The following is a 22,231-nucleotide window of genomic DNA, read 5'->3' on the forward strand; positions in this document are numbered from 1 at the left end:
GCAGTGAACTCTCAGAAGTGGCGTGCAGACCTAGCTCGCCCTGGTCTACTGCTGTGGGTGCCCTAACCTCCACGTTCCAGGCAACGCCTTATTGGCAACACACTTATAAAGCCACCACCTCTTGGCTTATGTGCCAGTAGGCTGGGGCACCAGAAGGTTGCACTGGAAGACCCAACGTCTGCAGACATTCCCAGGTGGCACGCAGGCTTCAAGTGATACCCTTGACCCACAGATCCAGGCATTGCCATAGGGAGGGCTTTAGTCTTCAGTCTGAGGCTGTGAACATCATGAACATACATTAAGCTGTGCCTTTCTCCCGCTTCACAAGTTGGGAGATGTCGAGCAAATTCTTAAACCTCTCTTATCCTGATCTATAAACTGGATATGAATATTGGGATTGGAATTAAGTGAGGAAGCCGTAATAGTCCTGGTGTATACAAAGAGTGCATTAATATGTCAGAATACCTACAAACTGGCAGAGAAGACTATAAATAATAAACGGTATATATTCACAGTGTTAAATCTTATGTGCTTAGTCGCTCAGCCGTGTCCAACCCTTTGCAACCCCATGGGCTGCAGCCCACCAGGCTTCCCTTTCCGTGGAAAATTTTCAGACAAGAATCCTGGAGTGTGGGTTGCCATTTCCTCCTCCAGAGGATCTTCCCGACCCAGGGATCAAACCCACATCTCTTCTATATCCTGCATTGGCAGGTGGGTTCTTTAATACTGCACTGCCTGGGAAGCCCACAGATCTTATACTATATACTTTATATAGCACGTACTGCATAAAAGTATACTGTGTACTAGCTTATATGGTACAGTATATAATATACATAGTGTATGCTGCATAACGATACTGTTTATGTGATACACTGTAGACTGTATATCATACATACTGTTATAAAGCATATTGTATGTATCATAGCATATATGTTACATTATATACTTCATATAGTTTATGCTGTGTCAAAGTGTCCTGTATACAACAGTATATATGTGTTATATGGTATACTTTGTATACAGTATAGTGTATTTTTATATACTTATATAAAACGTTTCATATATATACTTATATGGGCTTCCCTGGTGGCTCAGATGTTAAAGCATCTGCCTGCAAAGAGGGAGACCTAGGTTCAATCCCTGGATCGGGAAGATCCCCTGGAGAAGGGAATGGCAACTCACTCAAGTAGTCTTGTCTGGGAAATCTCATGGACTGAGGAACCTGGCGGGCTGCAGTCCACGGGGTCGCAAAGGGTCGGACACGACTGAGTGACTAACACTTCCACTTCACTTTCACATACGCTGTATACCACAGGATGGACGGTACTTTGTATGTTTATCATTAGAGATGGTGATACAGCATCACTTGACTCAGTGGACATGAATCTGAGCAAACGCTGGGAGATAGTGGAGGACAGGGAAGCCTGGCGTGTTGCAATCCGTGGCGTTGCAAAGAGTCAAGCGTGACTTAGTAACCAAACAACGACATCCTGTATATAGTGTGCCCTGTACAAAAGGATACCATTGTATCATAGCTTGTATGGCTCACTCTATACTGTATATAATAAATGCTGTATCACATACAGTATGTGTATTATATAATGTGGATACAGACCGCAGCCCACAAGGCTCTCCCGTCCCTGGGATTCTCCAGGCAAGAACACTGGAGTGGGTTGCCATTTCCTTCTCCAGTGCATGAAAGTGAAAAGGTAAAGTGAAGTCGCTCAGTCGTGTCCGACTCTTAAACAACCCCCATGGACTGCAACCTACCAGGCTCCTCCGTCCGTGGGATTTTTGAGGCAAGACTACTGGAGTGGGGTGCCACTGCCTTCTCCGGACAGCATATATTGCATGAAATTGTACTGCATGCCGGGCTTCCCTGGTGGCTCAGACTGTAAAGAATCCACCTGCACTGCAGGAGACAGAGGAGACTTGGGTTCCATCCCTGGGTTGGGAAGATCCCCTGGAGAAGGGAATGGCAACCCACTCCAGTATTCCTGCCTGGAGAATCCCATGGACAGAGAAGCCTGGAGGGGCTACAGTCCATGAGATTGCAAACAGTCAGATTCCTCTGAGTGACTAACACTTTCCCTTTTCTCACACTGCATATTATAAGACTTCCTGCATACTATATATGCACACGGATAGATGGATAGATACATATATGACCTACACATATGATTACATATGTGGCATGCAAGATAAATAAATTGCAACTGCTGTGCTCCTATTAGTGACATGAAAAAATATTAAAAATATACCATAAGCCTTCTTATCCATGTGTTCATGTATAACCGTTGATGTATTCTAAAATAATCTGCCTTTGTGCTTTTATTTTTACATGTTTTAGAAAAAATGTTGGATGCAATATAGCATCTCGCATTCTCTTACTTGAGTCTTCTGAAATAAAGTGTTGGAAAATTCCTATTTAATTGGACTTGCCATGGAAACATTTTTATAAAATAAAACTAAGAGGCTGAGAGTAAGAATTGATTTTTATTGTTCTAAAAGCAATGAAAGGGAGCAAGGATTCCTACTCTTTTTGAATTGATCTGATTTCACAGAATCAGGCCTTCTGGTTCTACTGACCTTTTATTAAAGAGCTGGCATCTAGGAAAGAGTGTTTATGTTAGATATTTGGCTTTTTTTTTCCGGCATTTGGTGTACATTTGAAAGGTAAAGAAAACACATTTATTTTGTTCTCAGAGAATAAAGGATTTTGAAAATCCAGGTAAGTACGCTTTAGCCCCAAAACAATCTGTGAAAGTTCTTGGCGATGCACCGTCAGAAGCCTTAAATGGAGATAAATGTGGGGCGCTTATGGAAGGAAGCTCATCGCTTTCTGGTGTCAAACACTCTGAAGCAAGCAAGATCTCTACGTGGGGTACCAGGGCCTTGTTTTTTAGACTTTTCTTCAGCACACCATGTTGTTTAATTCCCACAGGCAAAACTAAAGATTAGCATGATTAAGGAGAGAATGAAACAAACACATCTTCTCTCTGAAGGTCCATTTTCACCCGTCATATTTCACTTGCAGCACCACCTTGGCAGCTGGCGGTTAAATGCGTGTTCGGGGTCTTGCAGCTCATTTTATTTGGGACAGACGGGTAACACGATTTCTTTACAGACACCGATGACCCCTCTGACGGGCTCTTCTGGAGGTTGGTATGAGGTCTGCCTCACCCCTAAAACAAGGTCGTGCTTGACTATTTTTCCTTAGACGTCTGAGAAGAAAATTACCCCCTACAGCAAGAATCATGTGTTTGGTCCATCCCGTACCGCAGGGAGTGATGTTCACTCACTGAGCTTAAAACGCTTCGGCACAACAAAGGTCACTTTTAACACCGGACTTGGGCTGCAACGGTTTCAAAGCCATCTTCTCCGTTTCTTGAGCTCTGCAAAGATTGCACAAAAGCGGACGCAGAAATTGACCACAGGATATGAGCAAAGTCAAGAGTAGAGATGGCATCGGAAAGGCAATGCAAAACATGTCATTCTTCTATCCACTCGACCTACACCAGTATACTCAGACATACATCCAATATATGCTTGCCTTTCCTACATCATATACATTGGCTTGTTGGCCAAGTGCCTTCCCAACTCTAAATTCCAAGAGGCTCTGAGTCTTCAAAGTAGAATACTTGAAAAGTACCATTCACGGGCCGTGACTTCTGCTGGGACTCTCATTCTGCCCTTCTTATCCAACACGCAGAAGCCAAATTGCAATGGTCCCTGATGGACAAACACTGGATTTCTAGTGACCAGTCAGGACCAACACCATGCTGTCTGTGGGAATCTGTGACAAAGAGTTGCAATCTGTGTGATATTTATAAACCTTGGGATGAGCTTTAACCTTTCCTTGACAGTACTTCTGATGTATCATGGAGCTCTCCAAGGAGCTTAATACTTAAAGGTTCTGGTTTCACTGTTTTTTTGTTTTTTTTTTTTTGCCCCAGCACTGTTTCAGTAGAGTCTTCTCACCTGGATGATTGAAACAGTCTCCTAGCAACAAGAGCATCCTTCCATCCTCCTTCCATCCTTCCCTCTTCTCTCTCCCTCCTTCCTTCCTTGCTTCCTTCTTCCTTCCCTCCTACCCTGCCTTCAGTGCCTGCTAACTCACCATCCCCACATTGTTTTTCTGTGCTTAACAAAGAGCCTATGCCATACCAGAAGTGTTTAGGTTTACGCCTACAAGTAAGGCCAGAGCTGTCAGCTGTGGTCAAATGCAAAGCAGCCAAAGCGTTCACTTCATCTCGGCAGAGGGATGAACAACCAGGAACACGGGATGCTGGTAACAAGGTTCAGCAGATCCAAAGTTCCACCCAGTGATCACGTCTAAGCGTGCTTCAATTCAGCACAATCCTTTCTTCTCAGTCACATGCTGAGACAGATAACATGACATGATATCTTAGAACCACATGTTCTCTCTGCACCCACGGTAGCAATGGATGGTATAGTCAAGTGTATTCAATCATGTTTTGAGAGTCACTGCCTCAAGATAAGGTGTGAGACCCGTCATGGCATCAAAGATGGTTCATCCATGGCTGGTCCTCGAGGGACATCAGATAAGGTATGAGACCCCACATGACATCAGAGATGGTTTATCCCATGACTGTTCCCTGAGGGACATCAGATAAGGTGTGAGACCTCTCAGGACATCAGAAATGGTTTATCCCATAACTGCTTCCTGAGTGACATCAGATAAGGTGTGAGACCCCTCATGGTATCAGAGATGGTTCATCCATGGCTGCTCCCTGAGGGACATCAGATAAGCTGTGAGGACCCTCATGACGTCAGAGATGGTTCATCCATGGCTGCTCCCTGAGGGACATCAGATAAGCTGTGAGACCCTTCATGACATCAGAGATGGTTCATCCATGGCTGCTCCCTGAGGGACATCAGATAAGGTGTGAGACCCCTCATGGCATCAGAGATGGTTCATCCATGGCTGCTCCCTGACGGACATCAGATAAGGTGTGAGACCCCTCATGACATCAGAGATGGTTTATCCCATGGCTGCTCCCTGACTGACATCAGATAAGGTGTGAGACCCCTCATGACATCAGAGATGGTTCATCCATGGCTGCTCCCTGAGGGACATCAGATAAGCTGTGAGACCCCTCAAGACATCAGAGATGGTTTACCCCATGCCTCTCCCTTATTGGGACAATGATACCACACTCTCCATAGCAGGACCACTTTTCAGCCCCTAGTGAAAAGAATACCTCTTCCACACATGGCCGCTTACGCCATTATCCTATTTTAAGTAAGCAGTTAAATAAATTGAAGTCTTTTAGAGAATTAACTAACGACCACCCGTGAAACCGTGTCATCCGTTGGCAAACACCTCGGTCACCATCTGTGCCATCAGCTCAGTCTCCCGTTTTCTGGTTAACCAGACACCACTCAATAGTGGTCCTCCCCGAGTTACATCTGAAATTGCACGTTTGTGCTGTAGGTCAGAGGAAGGTCTGAGTAACTTCTTTGGAAGACGACTCGAGTCACTCCAATGGCCTTTCAAACGAGTTGTGAAAACTCACTGCATTAACGTCTCCAAGGATGATCTCAGCCACACTCCACGTGGACCCCGGGAGCAAAAATAGCTCCTGCTTGGATAAAGTTCAGATTCTTCAGACTAACTTCCAAGGCCATCCATTAGTCAGTCTCAACTTGCTACTGCAATGACATCTCTACCTGAAGTTTTGGACTCCGGTCAGAAGATGGGGCTATTCCTCCAAGCTGCATCCTTATTTCTTAGTCTTGTACACCAGCAACTTAATGAAATCCCAAAGCATCCTAAACACACCCCACTAACGCCCATAAGAGTGACCTGGAGCAGCCATCAAGCCCAAGTTACTCTGTATCTCCAAGGCTACGTTCCTCAGATGAGGGGCGTGGACCACAGGCATCCGCCCCGGTGATTTTAGAAAATGGAATTACAGCATTAAAAACCACTCAACGCGTTACCCTGATATTCTGATTACAGTTAAAATAGATCTAGAAGAGTAAACAAATTCCCTCAGATAAACACTTTCAATACGTAGAAGTAATTCAATTTCCCTAAATGAATAAACAAACCAAAACAACAAAAAAAGAGTCGTACCTTAAAAAAAAACAACACTCAACATTTCAAACACTCAACATTTGCAATCCTAGCTTAGTCGCCCACAGGTTCTGGTTAAAGTACCCATTTGGTCTAAGTATTTCTCTACCATCTGATGGCATTAATTAATTCCCTTTACCTTTTTCTTTCTTTTTCTGTTTTTATAACACAGAGAGAATTCATCTCAGAGCCTTTGGCAGGCGAGAACAGCTAATGAGAGTTTAATGGCTTTATTTGGATTTTTCAGTTTTCTTTAATGGCTCTGTTAAATGGGTGATGAACGATCCTAGCTTTCCATTTAAGAAAGTCATGTAAAAACTTTTCCCCGAAACACGTAAGAGAAATAGAAAGTGGGTGGCTGTCACAAAGGTGAGTCACGATGTTGTGTTTAGATATTATGGAGTGACGATGGGTTAGGCTGTTACCATCATGGATGGGCGTGGCCACAGTGCACGGAATGTTCTTTCCTTCAAGGGAAGGCAAAAGTTGCCAAGAGCACCCATGTATCTGAGTTCCCTGATGTAACTGGGCATTTGTCCTGCCTTTAAAAGGGGTTATGCACAGAAGTGCACCCCCATCAAATTAAGACATGCTGAAGCCTTAACCCCCAGGTCCCTGCAGGGTGCTGTTATTGCAAACAGGGTCATTGCAGATGTGCCCTCAGTCAAGGGAAAACGAGGTTATACCAGGACTTCCACCGGTTAGGACTCTGTGTTTTCCACAGCAGAGGGCCCAGGTTCGACCCCTGGTCAGAGAACTAAGATTCTGCAAGCCAAGGGGTGTGGCCAGAAATTGAAAAACAACAAAAAAAGATGAGGTCATACTGAAGCAGGATGGACTCCTAAACCCATGTGCTTGGTGGCCTTATAAGAAGGTGGTCATAATAAAAAAAAAAAAAAAAAAGAAGGAAACAATAGCATCTGTGGCCATGTGGGGCATGGACCTACGTGGAGGTCATCGTACGAAGTGAAGTAAGTCACAAAAAGATAAATACCATATGATATCAGTTATATGTGGAATATAAAATATGACACGAACTTAGCTTGGAAACAGACTCATAGACATAAGAGGCCAGACTCAAGGTTGCTGAGGGGGAGGGGAAGCAGGTAAAAGGATGGGGCAGGAGTTTGGGATGAGCAGATACCAACCATTATATACAGGATGGATAACGCAGAGCTTAGGGAACCACAGTCAGTATCCTGCGATAAACCAGAAGAAGGGTTTCCCTGCTGGCTCAGTGGGAAAGAATCCGCCTGCTAAGGCAGGAGATGCGGGTTTGATCGCTGGGCAGGGAAGATCCCCTGGAGGAGGAAACGGCCACCCACTCCAGTATTCCTGCCTGGAGGATCCCATGGACAGAGGAGCCTGGCGGGCTACAGTCCATGGGGTCCTAAAAGAGTCAGACACGACTGAAGAGACTTAGCACACAGAAGATATATTGAGCACTTCTCTCAACTAAAAAAATAGCTATACATGTGCTCAATGAGGAGGGCATGGCCACCCACTCCAGTATTCTTGCCTGTAGAATCTCAGGGACAGAGGACCCTGGAGGGCTATGATTCATAGAGTTGCAAAGTATTGGACAGGAATGAGCAACTAAACAAGAAAAGCAAAAAGAGAATGAAAAAGAAGATGAAAAACCATGTGTGTATATATTTTATATACATATATATATATATAATTGAATCACTTTGTTGTACAGCAGAAATTAACACCACATTGTAAATGAACCATATTTCAATAAATAGAGGAAGTTGGCCGTGTGATGACAGACATGCTGGGAGAGGGCCATGTGGTGAGAGACCCAGAGCTTGGAGAGACATAGCTTTAAGTCAGGCTGAAGCAAAGACTACCATCAAACCACCAGGAGTTAAGACTCATCACAGGAACATTCCCCGACAGGTCTTGGATGGAGGTCACCCAGCCCCACCTTCAGCGTGGACTTCAAGCCTTGAGAACTGAGCAACAATATACATATGTTATTGGAAGGCAAACATTTGGTGATGTGTTGCTGCAGCCCCAGAGATCTAAGAAACAAGGCTACGTTAAAACATTGACACTTGCTGACTTGACTCAAATTATCTCCCCGTGGAAGACAGATCCTCGCGGTGACAGAGGAGCATCTCTACCTGCGATGGCTGTGACCTTCCCTGTTTCCCCGCTGTCTTCTTTAGATCAAACTCGTAAAATGGGAGCACTCGACATGGGCCTTCACACACAACCGTTTGCTACTCAGGAAAAAAACTCAAGTCTTTTCCTAGGAACTTAAAACCGAGAAACCACTTCCCAACAGAGAATATTTGGAAACACGGAAAAGAAGGAAGGGCTTCTCAGGTGACTCAGACGGTAAAGAATCTGCCTGCAATGCAGGAGACGTGGGTTCTATCCCTGGGTGGGGATGATCCCCTGGAGGAGGGCATGGCAACCCACTCCAGTGTTCTTGCCATGGACAGAGGAGCCTGCTGCATTGTGGTCCACAGGGTCCCAAAATCTGCTAACACTCTGAATGGCAATCCACTCCAGTATTCTTGCCTGGAGAATCCCATGGACAGAGGAGCCTGCTGGGTTATGGTCCACGGGGTCCCCAATTCTGCTAACCCTCTGCACCTCCCCGCATTCCCTCACCAGGGCTGTGTGAGGCTGCAATGTAGGGGGCCCAATTCTGCTCCTAACCCACCCCCACCGTTCTCCCACTGCTGGTGGTCGACAGGAAGATTTAGCATCTTCGTTTTAAATTCAGAACCCGGAGCTCAAGGTTAATCACAGAAGTACACACAGGTAGAACTCAAGGACACCTCATTATTTCCCACAATTAAGTTACTCGACAAGAGAGAAAATGAGACGATTCCGTGATACTGGGGGCTGCTTGAGATGTTGGGGGGTGTTTTATCTCACTGTCTGCAGAGAATCTGCTCCAGGGAAGATGGGTGGACCCCACTGCGTATGTAACTCTTGTATATTTTCTGCTGCATTTCGCTAATGAGCTTTCTATATATGTACATGGAGAGATATACAGATAAATCTAGGCAAATATATGAAATTTCTATATAGTACTGAACTAAGGTATATACTTATATACAAATGAAATAAATATACTTGCAAATATGTATATTTAAAAATGAATAAATATTTATATATAAGTAAAATATATTTGTAAATATATATAAATAAACCCCATAACTCATATGGACAATGTATATACACAAACAGGATTTCTCTACACTTGTGAGTTAAGTGGTGGCTCAGACAGTAAAGACTCCACCTGCAATGCGGGAGGCCTGGGTTCAATCCATGGGTTGGAAAGAGCTCCAAGAGAAGGGAATGGCTACCCACTCCAGTATTCTGCCTGGAGAATCCCATGGACATGGGAGCCTGGCAGGCTACAGTCCATGGTGTCACAGAGTTGGACACGACTGAGTGACTTTCACTGTAGCCACGGTTATATGTGCTAACGCATACATAATATATAGCTATACAATATACACAAACAGTATTTCTATATATTCATTATCAGATTTATTCACTCTTTGGCTATGCAGTAAAGACAATTTCCCTGCGGTACATGTATTTTGATAACCCTGTTATTGACCAAACAACTCAAGATCCTGTGTAGACTGGAAACTCGAGGTTTGATAAAATAGCCAAATATGTCCAAATCTCTGGCAAGACAAGGCCCTAACTAGATTTAAAACTCCAACTCAACTTTGAATGGAACAACCAAGGATGTCTAAGTCCTCAATAAGACAGGGTCGTACCTACCTTTGAAGCTCCAACTCAACTCTGAGCGGAACAGCCAAGAGTATCTAAAGCCCCCACCAGACAAGGTCAAAACCGAGGTTTGAAACTCCAGCTTGATGATGTTCAACAGAATAGCCCAGAATGATTATCTCCTACCCCAGCATGGACCCAATGGAGAATTTTCAACATGGCAGGGAATATTGCAGTAACCAAAAAACCCTGGCTTCACAGAGAAGGACTCAAGGGTAAAGAAGAACCGAGGTCTCCCTCTATGTTGGAGGCGGGGTGGCGGAAATGACTATTCTCAGGACTGGGTGGGCAGGTGCGTGCGAGCCTGCGGACCATGGTCAAGCTGGCTACAGAAAACGCACGCAGAAGGAGGAACCAGACAGGCAACAGCGTGATGGCGGGGGGGAGAAGAACGTACCCGGTCTTGGCGAAGTTAGTCCAGTACGTCATGACCACCGCACTGAGCATCACGTCGTTCTTGGAGAAGTTGCAGCTGAAGAGCTCGGTGGGACCGATCATGGGGATGCCGAAGACGTAGGGGACCTCGTCGCCGTGGGCCGAGTCCGCCCAGCTGGGCTTCATCTCGCTTTGGCAGTGGTGGTAGAAGGCATAGAAATAGGTGGGCGAGCCGTACTGGGCGTGCAGGTCAGCGGTGGCCACGGCGGGGGCCACCCACTGGTGGTCCGTGAACAGGGCCACCAGGGTTTTGCGGCGCGTCTCGGGGTTCTCCTTGTCCGCCCAGTCCGTGTACATGAACTTGATGGTCTCCCGCAGGGTGTCTTTGCCCTCCGGGTAGCCGTACAAGTTGTCCACGAAGTTGGACACGGAGAAGTCGAAGTCGTTGGGCGTGACGCCGTCTTCGTGGTCCACGATGCCGTCCACGAACTTGAGCCCCTCGCCCTGGTTGACGCCGAGCATGATGTCGTAGTTGAGGAACTCGCCCTGCTCCATGAGGATCTGAGGGTCGTCGGGGATGACGTCCCCGTCGATGACGGGCCCGAAGGAGATGTGGTAGGTGGCCGGCGTGATGGTCTGCTGGATGAGCTCCCGGTAGTTCTTGTTCCGAAGGCACTCCACCATGTCTGTGGTGTCCAGCATGTTGCAGCCCACCTTGTCTGCCAGGATCCGAGTGTACTTGGCAGGCTGGTAGTTGACGGCCCAGCTGGACAAGGCGGTCCCACTCTGGATAATGGCCTTCTGGAAGAGACCTGCAGGGGCGAAACGGTGGACACACAGATTAAAACCCGAGAGACAGAAGGGCAGCCTTCCACCCGGCAAAGATGGCTCTGACTGTCCCGCAGGGGCACGTGAGTTTCTGGATGCGGGAGCATTGCAGCCCTCTCAGCATCTCTCTCTCATATCTCTCTGGTTCTTGGGCCCTCCCCTCCCCGCCTCGCTGGACTTGAAGGATGCTCTCTTGCACACACACCACAATTTAGGGAAATGAAACTACCTTTACACTCTGGTGGCAGTGGTCATAAAAGATACAATCCCTCTCCTCTTCCCTGACTGTGTACAATACGGCTCCATCCTTAGATGTCATAAAGCTTCGCAGAGTGATCACACACCCTCCATCCCCTAAAACATGCTTTGCGGTCATAAGAGGTCAAAGGGCGTTTTGCCTTACTGGCAAAACTGGGTACCACTTTATTGGGTGGAGGGATTGGGGGGATTCCATTGACATCAAGTTCAGAGTATAACATTCTGGAATGCATTTTAATTTCCACACTCCATACACGGAAGGTGCTAAAAAAATTGCAATTAAAATACATCCATCACATTAGCTATTCCTAAAGAAACCTTCACTTGAATGCCCCCACTGTAACATACTTTCTTTCCCAAAGGAAAAAAGTCATTAATCTCAAAATGGCATCCTTTCAAAACCCAGACTTTGGTACAACTTACCCTGCTACGTTTTAAATATTTCATTTGATGAGAAATGGTTTAAAAACTTTTGGGGTGTTTTACAAGTAAAAATCTGTGTAGCTTAAAATTTACGATCCAATCAGTCTAGTATGTGAGTGTCCAGAGGGAAGCAAAAGTATTTAAAAGAAAATGTTTTAATTTTTTTTTTTAATGAGGACCACTTTTAAGTCAGAGTGTTGGTCACTCAGTCGTGTTCAACTCTCTGCGACCCCATGGGCTGTAGCCCACCAGGCTCCTCTGTCCATGGGGTTCTCCAGGCAAGAATTCTGGAGTAGGTTGCCATTCCCTTCTTCCAGGGGATCTTCCCAAGCCAGGGATCAAAGCTGGGTCTCCTACATTGCAGGAAGATTTTTCAGAGTCACCTGGGAAAGTCTTGGTTGAATTTGTTACAGTATTGCTTCTGTTTCATGTTTCGGTTTTGTTGTGGTGAGACATGTGGGATCTTAGTTCCTTGATCAGATACAAAACTCACAGCCCTTCCATTGGAAAGAGAAGTCTTAATGATTGGACCACCAGGGTAGTCTCCAGTAGAGTGTACCTGTCATTGCTGCTGTTGCTAAGTCGCTTCAGTCCTGTCCGACTCTGTGCGACCCCATAGACCGCAGCCCACCAGGCTCCCCTGTCCCTGGGATTCCCCAGGCAAGAACACTGGAGTGGGTTGCCAGTTCCTTCTCCAATGCATGAAAGTGAAAAGTGAAAGTGAAGTCGCTCAGTCGTGTCCAACCCTCAGCGACCCCATGGACTACAGCCTACCAGGCTCCTCTGTCCATGGGATTTTCCAGGCAAGAGTACTGGAGTGGGGTGCCATTGTACTACTCCAGTACAAGAGATGAAGGGCTACAAGATCACAGTATTCTGTTTCTTATCTCTTCCTGCCTTTGCCCAGAACCCCCGAAGGATCTAGTCCCAGTGCCTCACGAGTTGCTGGGAGAATAAAGCATTCAGCCTGGAGTCCACCAGCTCATGTCCTCTCCATGTTTAAGGTCTCCCGTGCAACCAAGGATGAAAGAAATATCACTGCCATCGGGATAAATGTGATTCTAAAGTTTGGCGGACTGCCCACACAAGATTGAAATGTGAAACAAATCTGGCTTTGCCCAACACACCATCAAGCCCATTTGGTGGCCAATTTCCAAACATTGATCATTCCGCTGGAAACGGGCAGCTATTGACTTGTGTGTTTGCTTCTCAAGATAAATGTCTTAACGCAGGGGTCCTCGACCTCCGGGATCTAACGCCTGATGATCTGAGGTGGATCTGATGCAATAAAAATAGGAATAAAATACACCATACATGTAATGAATGCTCTTGATTCATTCAGAAAGCATCCCCCAGCCTCTGGTCCTTGGAAAGACTGTCTTCCACAGAACTGGTGTCAAGAAAGGTTGGGAGAGCACAGCCTTAAAGTACCTCATGGACACAAGGTCCATATTTGACCTAATAAAGGCAGTCATAAATCAAGACAACCAGAATTAGGAAGAATGCTGCTAGAAGGAATGTATTTTCTTGTCCTCTCTCTCTCTCACAGCTGTTGGCCATGACTGGGATAGCGGTGTATGTATATACATTGGTTTCTCAAGGAAGCGATAGTATAACCTGTGATAAAACTCAAAAAAAAAAAAAAAAAAACTGAAGAAAATGTCACCTATAATTCATACTATAAAATGGGAGTTACTTTAATATTTTTAGTATCATCCCTTCTTGGTGTTTTTCACCCCACTGGTCTGAACACGGTTAGTTTTTGCTGTTGTTCAGTCGCTAAGTCGGGTCCAAATCTTTGCCACCCCGTGGACTACAGCACGCCAGGCTTCCCTGTCCTTCACTCTCTCCCGAAGTTTGCTCAAATTCATGTTCATTGAGTCGGTGATGCCATCCAACCATCTGATTCACTGCCACCCACCCGGTTCAGCTTTTGCCTTCAGTTTTTCCCAGCAAACAGAGCCTTTTCCAATTGTGCCTGATACCTGCATAGTATATTGGATGTCATAATTAAGAAACTCTCTCTGCTCCATCAGGGTCTGAGAAGTGCCTGGAATGGCATCCTTATCCACGACAGGGTGAAGTGTTACCCGGTCAAGGTGATGGATTACTGAATGACCCCTTCACACTGGGCCAGTCTCATGCATATTTTAACCACAATTCTCGGAGCAAATTATCTCTCCTTTGAGGAAGTGCACATGTTCCTTATAACGTTCTTATCTTTTCAGTCTTGTAGGTTTTTGTTTCATTCTTTGCCCTGAGAATACTGTGGTGGACATTTTTGCATGAGAATACCCTTTTCCCTTCTTTATGTTGATTTCATTAAGCGCTGCCACCAGAAGGGGAATTCCAAGGTCAGCAGTCTGGCTGTGTTTTGACTGGTAAGTCCTGATTCTGTACTGTTGGACTGTAACTGGAGAGCTGCTTTGTAGAAATGACCCATGCAAGGCACTCCCGTAATCACTTCTGATCTATTGATTTAAGTAATTAACACCTCCTCCACGAGTGTTGGCTGACATGTGTGTGATTACTCCTGAAGTTGGACCTGACTCTTTTGTAAATCGAGAACTGTGATGACAGCCACGGACAGATGGGAAAGCATAATCATCTTCTGAAATGGTATAGGAATCGTTATCACTAAGGATCTAACGTACTCATTTCTTTCTTCCTTTTTGAATAAAAGGTTAATATAAAACGTAAGCCTTTCATTCAACTCCTCCACAGTCATTTTTTAAATAAAGAATCAAGACATTCAGATTTCACTTGTTCGACTTAGTATGAATAGAATGCTACATTTCTAAGTAAAAAAAAAAAAATAGATAAGCAACAAGTCACCAAGGTTTACTATATAGAGCACGAAACTGTAGTCATATGCTGTCATAACCTATAATAGAAAATGATATACATGGACACATGAGTGTATATGTATAGTAGAATCACCTTGCTGTACACCTGTGCATTGTAAGTCAACTATTCTTCAATAAAATATATATATGAAGAAAAAAAGAAATTCAGACTTCAGAAGACTTAAAAATCATCATCAATCACACATTGCTAATGAACCCATCAATGCAGAAACTTGTCCACAACAGTGCAGGTAGCTAAAAAAAAAAAAAAACAAAACACTGCATGCTGTCACACAACACAATTATATTTCCCCCTCTTTTTTTAGCATGTTTATATGGTACGCTTTTTTTCATTAAAGAAATTTTATTGGAGTATGCTTGATGTCCAATGGTGCGTCCGTTTCAAGTGTCCAGCAAAGCGAATCAGTTACACATATACATACGTCTACTCATTTTTAGACTTTTCCCACGTAGGTTGCTATAGAGTCTCAAGTAGGGTTCTCTATGCTGTTCAGTAGGTTGTGATTAGTTACCCATTTTATTTAGAGTAGTGTGTGTATATGTCAACTCCAGCCTCCCAATTTATTCCTCCCACTATATCTTCAAAGAAATGTCTTCATAAAGAAAGATACATATTTGTAAAAGAAAGCAAGTAGTCAGTGCAGGAGATATAAGAGAGTCAGGTTTTACCCCTGGGTCACGAAGATCCCCAGGCAAGCATGGCAACCCACTGCAGTATTCTTGCCTGGGAAGTCCCCTGGACAGAGGAGCCCGGTGGGCTACAGTCCACGGGGTTGCAAAAGAATCAGACATGACCTTGCAACTAAACAGCACATATTTTTAAAGAAAGATACACATTTTTAAAGAGAGGTACATATTTTTAAAGAAAGATGGTGCTGCTGCTGCTGCTGCTAAGTCCATTCAGTCGTGTCCGACTCTGTGCGACCCCGTAGACGGCAGCCCACCAGGCTCCCCCACCCCTGGGATTCTCCAGGCAAGAACACTGGAGTGGGTTGCCATTTCCTTCTCCAATGCATGAAAGTGAAAGTGAAGTCGTGCAATCGTGTCCGACTCTTTGCGACCCCATGGACTGCAGCCCACCAGGCTCCTCCGTCCATGGGATTTTCCAGGTGAGAGTACTGGAGTCGGGTGCCATTGCCTTCTCCGAAGATAGTGCTAGACTCTTTTTTTTTTAATGGGCTTCCCTGGTGGCTCAAAGGTTAAAGCGTCTGCCTGCAACTCGGGAGACCTGGGTTCGATCCCTGGGTCGGGAAGATCCCTTGGAAAAGGAAATGGCAACCCACTCCAGTATTCTTGCCTGGAGAATCCCATGGATGGAGGAGCCTGGTGGGCTACAGTCCACGGGGTCGCAAAGAGTCGGACACGACTGAGCGACTTCACTTTCAGTTTAGACTCTTTAAAGAATAAGAATTCCTTTAAAGTTCAGGTGTATTGATATACATAGTTCACACAGATATGGGGAAATTCTTAAACCAGCAAATGGACACAGAAGGAAATATAACACGAACTTGAAGATTCAGATTATGATTGTCAATGTCCACCTGGACTTGCAAAAGTTATCCCAGGGCTGCACTTTTCAATTTTGTTCTTTTTGTTTCGTTTTTGAAGGGAGTGTCAGGAAGTTATTCCACTGCTTCCAGACCTCCTGCACCAGACCCCTGTTCATTTCTATTTTAAAAACCTCTTATCTGTCCAGCAACAAAGGACCAGAGGGAATCACCTTGAGTTAAGTTTGCAACAAAGACCTAAGTCTATAAGCATGTGGCTGCAAATGGTGTTTATGAAACATACAAGTTTGCAACCATCATCCACATACTAATTCCCTCTCACACTTCTTCCAAGTTGAAAACTGATGTTAATAACATTTAAAGTTCACCAAATAAACTCAGATAGGCAAACCCAGGGTGCAAACATTTCTACAGAAGTCATTTTCCTCCAGTGATGATAAGCAACCGCTGTCGGTCATGAGTCTTAAGTGAAAAAAAAAAAAAAATCTTGTTAACATTGCTAATAATACTTGTTGTTGCTTTTTTGGTCTCTAAGCTGTGTCTGACTTTTTGCGACCCCCTGGGCTGTAACCCACCAGGCTCCTCTGTCCATGGCATTCTCCAGGCAAGGATACTCGAGTGGGTTGCCATTTCCTCCTCCAGAGGATCTTCCCGACCCAAAGCTGGGTTCCTGCTCTGGCAGGCAGATTCGTTACCACTGAGCCACCAGGGAAGCCTGTACTGCATGTTTAAAAGTTGCCAAGAGAGTGGATCTTAAAATTCTGATGAGAAGAAAAACAGTTTTTAACTCAACGGTGATGAATGTTAATTGGAGTTATGGTGGGGGTTGCTTTGCACTACATACGTAGATTGAATTCTTACCTTGTACAGTTGAAAGTAATCATTATTTTACATGTATATTATTAAACATATATAACGCAAGTGCAAGTGTTAGTCACTCAATCATTTCCAATTCTTTGCGACCCCATGGAAGCCAGGATCCTCCGTCCATGGGATTTCTCAGGAAAGAATACTGAAGTGGGTTGCCGTTTCCTTCTCCAGGAAATACATATACTGGTGTATGTCAAATTATACCTCAATTAGAAAAATCAGAAAGCAAGCCAGGTTAGAAGAGGATGCGGATACACGTCATTTGGGGCATTTTCTTCTTTTTTTAAAATTCATTAATTTATTTGGCAGTATGGTCTTCTCTGGTGGCTCAGTTGGTAGAGAGTCTGCTTGCAACGCAAGAGACCTGGGTTCAATCCCTGGGTAGGGAAGATGTCCTGGAGAAGGGAATGACAACCCACTCCAGTATCCTTGCCTGGAAAATCCCACGGACAGAGGAGCCTGGTTGGCTACAGTCCATGGGGTTGCAAAGAGTCGGACACGACTGAATGACTAACACGTTTTCACTTCACTGGGTCTTAGTTATGGCATGCTGGAATCTACTTCTGAAATCCCGGGCTTCCTGCACTGGCTGTGTGGCGTCTTAACCACTGGACGACCAGGGAAGTCCTTTGGGGCATTTTCTGTGGAGGTTTAAAGAGGCACCACGGTCCCACCTGCCTGTGTCCTGAATAAGAACTCCAAAGTTATATATATATGTCCCCACCCACGACTTCCCTGGTGGCTCAGATGGTAAAGCATGTGCCTACAATGCAGGAGACCTGGGTTCAATCCCTGGGTCAGGAAGATCCCCCGGAGAAGGAAATGGCCACCCACTGCAGTATTCTTGCCTGGAGAATCCCATGGACGCAGGAGCCTGATAGGCAGTCCATGGGGTCACAAAGAGTTGGACACGACTGAGCGACTTCACTTTCTTTCACTTTCACCCACCTGAAAGGGAATTCGCTCAGTCCTGTCCGACTCTTTGGGACCCCATGGACTGTATAGCCTACCAGGTTTCTCCATCTGTGGGATTTTCCAGCCAAGAATACTGGAGTGGATTGCCATTTCCTTCTCCAGGAGATCTTCCCAACCCAGGGATTGAACCCGGGTCTCCCATATTGTAGGCAGACGCTTTACCGTCTGAGCCACCAGGGAAGCATTTCACCCACCTGAAGCCCCCTGTAATCTCCTACCCTACTCCATCCCCCTAGGTTAATCACAGAATACTGTGCTGAGTTCCCTGTATCACTCGGCAAATTCCTCCTTGCTGTCTATTTTACATATGGTCACGTATATGCCACAGAGGATGAGATGGCTGGGTGGCTTCCCCGACTCAATGGACATGAGTTTGAGCAAACTCTGGGAGTTGGTGATGGACAGGGAAGCCTGGAGTGCTGCAGCCCACAGGGTCGATAAAAGTCGGACATGACTTGGTGACCGAATAGCAACAGCCAGGAATCTGTAGGATCCCACGCTTCCATGCTGCCCCACATAGTACACCTGGGGCTGACTCATGCTGATGTGTGGCAGGGGCCAACACAATATTGTAAAGCAATTTAAGAAAACAAAAGTGCAAAAAAAAAAAAAATAGGTGCAACAGATTGGAATCAAAGGGTAGAACAGAAGGCCAACTTGAGAATTTCTTTGGAAAAAATCACTGCTTTCCATTATTTTTATTGTATATTATTATATATATATATATATCAGAGAAGGCAATGGCACCGCACTCCAGTACTCCTGCCTGGAAAAATCCCGTGGATGGAGGAGCCTGGTGGGCTGCAGTCCATGGGGTCGCTAGAGTCGGACACGACTGAGAGACTTCACTTTCACTTTTCACTTTCATGCATTGGAGAAGGAAATGGCAACCCACTCCAGTGTTCTTGCGTGGAGAATCCCAGGGACGGGGGAGCCTGGTGGGCTGCCGTCTATGGGGTCGCACAGAGTCGGACACGACTGAAGTGACTTAGCAGCAGCAGCAGCATATATAGATATAATTGGAGAAGGTAATGGCAACCCACTCCTGTATTCTTGCCTAGAGAATCCCATGGACAGAGGAGCCTGGTGGGCTGCAGTCCAGAGGGTCGCACAGAGTCAGACACCACTGAAGCGACTTAGGAATATATATATAATAAAATGAAATGATATCAACATAAAAAAAGAAATCTATGGAGTTCACAAAGGGGGTTCAGCTCTTAGCCCCAGGGGTCCCCTGCCCAGTGTGAGGGACGCTCTTCTTACCTTCTGAATAGTGAGACAAGGTCAAGAGGCTGACGCAGGAGGCGCCCGCGCCCGAGCCGAAGATGGTGACTCTCTTGGGGTCCCCACCGAAGGCCCCGACGTTCTCCTCGATCCAGCGTAAGGCTTGGATCTGGTCCAGGAGCCCGTAGTTGCCCTTGGCCGCCTGATCACCGGTGCTCAGAAAGCCTGCAGAGGAAGACAGGAGATTTTGGGGTCGTCACCTAACAGAGTACACGGCCATAGCATCGCTGCTACTTGGAAAGATATTTCACGGGACACCTTGTTCCTTGTTTGCTTCTCCTCCCTGTACATAGAAGCAAGAGAACAGCACCTTTTCATGGCAGAAAGGGTTATATGATATAAACAATAGTTACAATGGTTTTTCTTTCATTTGAAAAGAAAGTGAAAGTCGCTCAGTCGTGTCCAACTCTTTGCAACCCCATGGACTACAGAGTCCGTGGAATTCTCCAGGCCGGAATACTTGAATGGGTAGCCTATCCCTTCTCCGGCAGATCTTCCTGACCCAGGGATCGAACCCAGGTCTCCTGCATTGCAGGTGGATTCTTTACCAGCTGAGCCATAAGGGAGACCCAAGAATACTGGAGTGGGTAGGCATTCCCTTCTCCAGGAGATCTTCCCAACTCAGAGACTGAACCCAGGTCTCCCACATTGCAGGCGGATTCTTCACCAGCTGAGCCATAAGGGAAACCCAAGAATACTGGAGTGGGTAGCCTGTCCCTTCTCCAGTAGATCTTCCAAACCCAGGAATCGAACTGGGGTCTCCTGCATTGCAGGCGGACTCTTTACCAACTGAGCTACCAGGGAAGCCCTATTTCTTTTGATAGTATAAGGAAATGTCTCACTGGGGCTTTGTATGAGGCAAAGTGAATCTGAAATATTCACAATACACGACCATATCAGAAACCTATACATTTTATAGGCTAGCGGTAAAGAGTCCACTAGCAATGCAAGAGATGCTGATTCAATCCCTAGGTTACGAAGACTTCCTGGAACAGGAAATAGTAACCCACGCCACTATTCTTGCCTGGGAAATCCCAAGGACAGAGGAGCCTGGAGGGCTACGGTCCCTGAAGTTAGAAAGATTCAGACACGACTTAGCGATTAAACATTCATTTTACTAGATTCAAGTCATTACTCGTGTGTGTATCTAGGTTTTCCTTGGGAAAAAAAACAAAAAACACTTCAGGAAAAAGAAAAACTAATTTTTCAGGGCAAAAAGTCTGTGTATCATCAGTGTATAAGATTGTGTGCACTGTTATAAGAACAGTAGGTTATCTTTTGCCCGTTGACTTCCTCATTAACATATTTTATTTAACTCCATTCAACTCACAAATTTCAAAGGAAATTAGAACCATCAAGACATGCCACTCTTAAATAGTTTGGAATGCATCTCTCTTTTTCTATATTAAAAAAGATATTACAGTTACATGCAGAAACTTAAAATTTTTTAATCTTGGCCAAAAGGCAATGCATATTCAAATCTCCCCAACTGTCCCCCCAGAATAGCACGGACTGCGATACTTTCTTTTAAAAACTAAGAGGATTTTAATTTTTAGTTTTAATTTTAAAAAGCATAAGCTAAGGAATCAAACCCTAAATGCCACCTTAAAAGCTGCAAAGAAGACCATCTGGGCATTCATTGTGGCAAAGTGATAATTTTTTTTATTTTTGAGATCACATGCCCTTTCGGGTTCACACTGCAGAAATATCTTGACCTGGAACCTCTGCTTTCCTCTGATGCTTGAAGTCTTCCTGTGGGACAGACAGATGCTGTCTTGCTCAGATTTAAATCTATGAATATTTTATGAAGCGTCCGCGAGCTTAAATACTAGCACAAACTTTAATCCAACTTTACATGCAAATCTGTCTTGAGTAAGCCTTCTGGGTGGAAGAAAAGAGTCATAAAAAGTTTTTTCCCCCCTACTTCCCACTCTTACATGACCCTACACAAAATGCCAATATATTACCTCTGTGTGGTTGTAGTTCATTCACTAAGTTGTGTCTGACTCTTTGCAACCCCATGGACTGTAGCACACCAGGCTTCCTTGTCCTTCACCATCTTCCAGAGTGTGCCCAAGTTCATGTCCATGGAGTCCGTGATGCCACCCAACCATCTCATCCTCTGTCACCCCCTTCTCCTCCTGTCCTCAATCTTTCGCAGCATCAGGGTCTTTTCCAATGAGTTAGTTCTTCCCATCAGGTGGCCAAAGGATTGGAGTTTCAGCTTCAGCATCAGTCCTTGCAATGAACATTCAGGGCTGCTTTCCTTTAGGGATTGACTGGTTTGATCTCCTTGCTAACCAAGGACTCTCAACGGTCTTTTCCCACTCCGCAGTTCAAAAGCATCAATTCTTTGGTGCTCAGCCTTCTTTATGGTCCAACTCTCACATCTGTACATGACTAACTGGAAAAAGCATAGCTTTGACTGCATGGACCTTTGTTGGCAAAGTGATACCTCTGCTTTTTAATACACTGTTGAAGTCTGTCATAGCTTTCCTTCTTAGCAAGCATCTTCTACTTTCCTTGCTTGTAGTTTGGTGCAGTCACCACCCCCAGTGATTTTCGAGCCCAAGAAGAGAAAGTCTGACATTGCTTCCACTTTCCCCCCTTTATTTTCCTCTTTATTGCAAGGGTTATGATAGTCACATATTTCAGGGACTGCTTATTAAATAAGCATGGCCAGTAAGTACAGCGTTTACATGAAGACAGGCTATTTGGGACTGAAAATAACAGAAATGAAAACCAACGCCTTCAAAGACATCCTTAAGCAAACCTGGAGGGTTTCCCAGGTGGTTCAGTGGTTAAGAGTTCACCTGACAAGCAGGAGATGTGGGTCTGATCCCTGGGTCTGAAGATCCCCTGGAGAAGGGAATGGCAACCCAACCCACTCCAGTATTCTTATCAGGGAAATCCCCTGGACAGAGGAGCCTGGTGTGCTACCATCTATGGGGTCCCAAAGAGTCAGACATGAC

General features: G+C 45.2%; 1 protein-coding gene across 2 annotated transcripts in view; it reads right to left on the bottom strand.

The window, feature by feature from the left end:
• NLGN4X (neuroligin 4 X-linked) overlaps nt 1–22,231 on the bottom strand; it is a 390,250-nt gene that overhangs the window by 5,357 nt on the left and 362,662 nt on the right. For both annotated transcript variants that reach the window (XM_086387267.1, XM_086387268.1), the window contains exons 6-7: nt 19,239–19,424; nt 10,269–11,058 (exon numbers count right to left, since the gene is read on the bottom strand). In XM_086387267.1, coding sequence (XP_086243393.1) covers nt 10,269–11,058; nt 19,239–19,424 — 976 coding nt within the window. The remainder of the gene's footprint in view (nt 1–10,268; nt 11,059–19,238; nt 19,425–22,231) is intronic.

The sequence above is a fragment of the Bos grunniens genome, chromosome X (assembly GCF_055505025.1).
Source record: "Bos grunniens cultivar Pamir isolate PY7600 chromosome X, Bosgru_T2T1.0, whole genome shotgun sequence".
Lineage (NCBI taxonomy): Eukaryota > Metazoa > Chordata > Mammalia > Artiodactyla > Bovidae > Bos > Bos grunniens.